General features: G+C 56.6%; 1 protein-coding gene across 1 annotated transcript in view; it reads right to left on the reverse strand.

The window, feature by feature from the left end:
• CCN5 (cellular communication network factor 5) overlaps positions 1-1,495 on the reverse strand; it is a 15,751-nt gene extending 14,256 nt beyond the window's left edge. The window contains exons 1-2 of the mRNA XM_006147556.2: positions 1,388-1,495; positions 1,124-1,216 (exon numbers count right to left, since the gene is read on the reverse strand). Coding sequence (XP_006147618.1) covers positions 1,124-1,174 — 51 coding nt within the window. The 5' untranslated portion in view covers positions 1,175-1,216; positions 1,388-1,495. The remainder of the gene's footprint in view (positions 1-1,123; positions 1,217-1,387) is intronic.
• Between the last annotated feature and the right edge of the window lie 2,278 nt (positions 1,496-3,773).

Here is a 3,773-nt window from a genome sequence, read left to right on the forward strand (position 1 = left end):
TTTTCCCCTTCCAGGGGCCAGTCTAGGACAACTTTCCTCTGGTCTTTTCTGATCCTGGGCCCCTTCTCCCTCCCAGAGCCCTGAGTCCCCTGCTCTAGCGCTCCAGCGACCCAAACCCCTGACCTCCCACCACCATGTCCTGTTCATCCCCTTGGGAATGCTGGCAGGGCTCTCAGCCTTCCCCCCATAGCTCCTGGGGCCTGGGGGAGAGGACTCCTGCCGTGCTCCCTACAGGAGCACAAAAACACAGTGACGTCATAGCTTGTGCTGGGGCCAACCCCTGTGGTTCTGGGAAGTCGGCACTGATGGGGATGACATGGCTCAGCAGCTGTGGCCTTGGTGCAGGCTGGGGGTGGGGTGGCACAGGCTGGAGTCCCCGACACGCACCATGTCTATCCTGGAGGGGCTCTACCACGCCCCTCTTCTACTGTTCCGATGCTTTTTTGCTGTGTGGCTTTGGGCAAGTTACTTACCCTCTCTGAGCCTCACTCGACTGAAAACTGGGGATGGTAATTCCTCACGGGATTCCTCACACCTTGCATGTTAGGCAAAGTGAGCCTCCCACAAGCCCTTTGACAGTGTCTCAGGCAGCACCGGGTGATGCCTCCTGCCCCCTCTAGCCAGCGTCAGCGAGTCACGTGCTGCTTGAGCACCCAACACGTTGTCTTCACAGCTTGAATTTGCCAATCGCCCACCCCAGTCCTGGCCCAGAGTCAGGTGCAGCACACCAGGTCTCGAGTCTGCTTACTGTGAGGACAGGTCCCTGCTTGGTAGAGGGGCGTGGGGTCAGAAATGCGTGCTTTAAAGTCCTTCTGGAGCCCTTGCCAGTCGGGGCTGGTGCTCCGTGTTTTGACAGATTGTCATGAGTGACTTCACCGAGGCCTCGTGAATGCTATGCCCACTCAGCTAGGAGGAAGCTGAGGCTCGGAGAGGAAGGGACCTGCCCGAGGTCACACGGCAGAGCTGGCACCCAGCTGGGAGCCTGGCTTGGGCACAGAGACCAGGCTGTGGTCCCTGTGGGCCCTGCAGGAAGTCTGCAGGGGGCCCTTGGCTGTGGCTTTACACCCCACCCCCACCACGCCTGAGAAGTCAGTAGGGGTTTCAGGGCTCAGGTCCCCCTTACCTTTGAGAGGAGGCCAAGGAAGGAGAAGGCCAGAAGGTGGGTCTGCAGCATGGCTCTCGCGTTACTGTGTCCCCCGCAGAGCTAGTTTTGAGCCTGGGAGGCAGGACCTGTGAGTCTTTATGTTCCGGCAGCAGTGAGGTCACTCCCAGGCGTTCACACACACACACACACACACACACACACACACACACACACACACACACGGGCCTTTCCATTCCTGCCTCCTTTTCCCATCCTCATGGTCCTGGTGATTAGCCCACTTACCTGACGGCGAGACTGAAGGCCACCAAGGGGTGTGTGTGTGTGTGTGTGTGTGTGTGTGTGTGAACCCACCCAGTGCCAGCACCAGCAGCCAGTGACGGGCTGGCAGGGGACTCTAAACCCCGTGGAAGGGGCCCTTAGCCAAAGCCGCTGCCGTAGCTGCTGCGGCCGTGCCCCAGACCCCTCTCCTCCCCGGGGGCTGTGGATACCAGCAGTGCTCAGCAAACACCCCTCTGCAGATCTGACCCAAGGCCCCCTAAACCCTATGGCCCGGACTCCGGGCAGCCTCAGGCCGGCCTGCGGTTTCTGGCAGAGGGATTGGCAGTCACCCAGGGGTGGGTGTGACCCAGAGCAAAGCTTTCCCTGGTGGCCTGTTTGCTTTTGGCAGCAAGGAGCCTCCCTCCGGCCCACTGCCTGGGCTCTGGAAAATGGCCCGTGGGGGAACAGCCTGAGCAAGCTGGACCTACTGTGTGCTGGCACTTGCTGGGTGCTACTGGATCAGCTGGTCAGACCATGTCTGCTTCGTTTACCTCAGCCAGCTCTGAGGCCACTTGAGCAGAGGCTGCAGGCAAACCCACCTATGGACAAGCCCCAGGGGAGATGACAGGGACGGCAGCTGGAATTCCTGGGAGCACTGAGTAGGCACCTTGGTTCAGACCAAGGGTGAGACACAGGTTTCTGAAGGAGGTGCCGTTTCAGAGAGCCTAGGAAAGAGAGTGAGAGCGTGCTATGTTCCAGGCAGAGGGAACAGCCCGTGCAGAGGCCTGGAGGGAGGTCATAGCATGACTGCTGAGGTGCCTGGTGGCACTGAAGCCCTCTGTGTATGCGGGGAGTAAGATCTGGGACATCGACCATGTCCAGCCACCTAGTTGGGGGAGGGGATGGGGGTTAAATCCTTAGGCTCTGTCTGTAGAATTTACCAAAGACAGCATTAGAGGTGCTGCCAGAGGTGACTGGGTAAGGCTTTGTCCCCATATGCTCCATCAGCACCCCGAACCTCAAAGTGATAGAGCTGGAGAACAGAAGGTTCCAGAAAGGGCAGCTTGAGGAAGAAGAGTACCTCGAGGGCCACCTGGTAACACAGTATGTAAACGCTTCACAGAGAGAGCCAGATCCCACATGGCCAACCAGGGTTCGAGTCCTAGCCCTGGAGGCTTGAAAAACATGCCAGACATGTGGTTCAATATGGAGGAAGAGGAAAATTGGAGGGGAAAGGATTGCAGCATGACCAGGCCCCACTGAGGGGCTCTCTCTCTCTCTCTCAGTCTCTCGTGCTTACATGCTCACACCCTCTGGCACCAAAAGGAAATAAAAAGAAAAAAAGAAGGAAAGTGACTTGACAGGCAAGATGCCCTCCTCGTTGTAGTCTCGGGGGACAAGGGACTGGAGATGAATGAACATTGAAGCCGAAGACGCAGGATTCGATCTTGTTTGGCAGGAAAGTGGCCGGGCAGGGGTGGAGCTCACAGACTTGGAGGTTCATGTTATTTGCTGGAAAAGCTGATGTTCCAGTCAGAGGTGTGCCTGTGGCTCTCACCCCCAAGATGGAGCCTTTTTAACCCTCTTTGTCATGCGACAGAAGTCTTCGATAACAGCCACGAGACGAAACCTGGGTCCTTCATGGAGGAGCTAAAACACGTGCTTGGCAAACGGAAGCCCTTTGTACTTCCGGGTGTCTCACTGCCTCACAGTTCACACAGGAACCGAAACTCCAGGTAGTCCCTTAGAACGACAAGGCGGAAGTACCTGTGTGGCCGCCGTCAGCGTCACCCTGTACCCATTGTTCACCCGAGTCTGCCCTGTGAAGGCAGAGGCTGCGATGCGGAGGTGAGATGGGGAGTTTGGAAGATTCCAGCTGTTAGGAGCTCGCGCTGAGAGCACGTGTGCCCCCACATCCATGCGCACTGTGCACACCTGCATTCCTTCAATTCTCCGTGTGAACTTCCACGGAGAACATGTGAAGAACAAAAACAAAAACGTGCTCATTTGGACCGGCCAGTGACATGATCGTTGAGGCAGCTGGATCCCACAGGGCCGACTGAGCAGTTCAAGTCCCGGACCCAGGGGCTTGAGAAACACATCGGGTGCTTGTGTATGCGTGTCCAAAATCCCGAGAGGAGAGTGGAGAAGGGATTGCGGTGTGACATCCCCCTAGGAGGTGCTTTCTCACTTTCTCTGACATCCCCCTAGGAGGTGCTTTCTCACTTTCTCCGACTCTCTCTCTGGCGAGCACACACCCCCTAGCAAATTAAAGGGAAAAAAGCTGATTTGAAGCTTGCATACATAATATTAAAATTTAACGGTTACCACAGTAATTGTTTGGAATTTGGACCAAGAAAGGATATTTTGGGGACAGGGTATTTTGTCACTGATGTTTAGATTTGCCGGC

Source organism: Tupaia chinensis, unplaced genomic scaffold (assembly GCF_000334495.1).
Source record: "Tupaia chinensis unplaced genomic scaffold, TupChi_1.0 Scaffold000216_1, whole genome shotgun sequence".
In the NCBI taxonomy this organism is placed as follows: domain Eukaryota; kingdom Metazoa; phylum Chordata; class Mammalia; order Scandentia; family Tupaiidae; genus Tupaia; species Tupaia belangeri.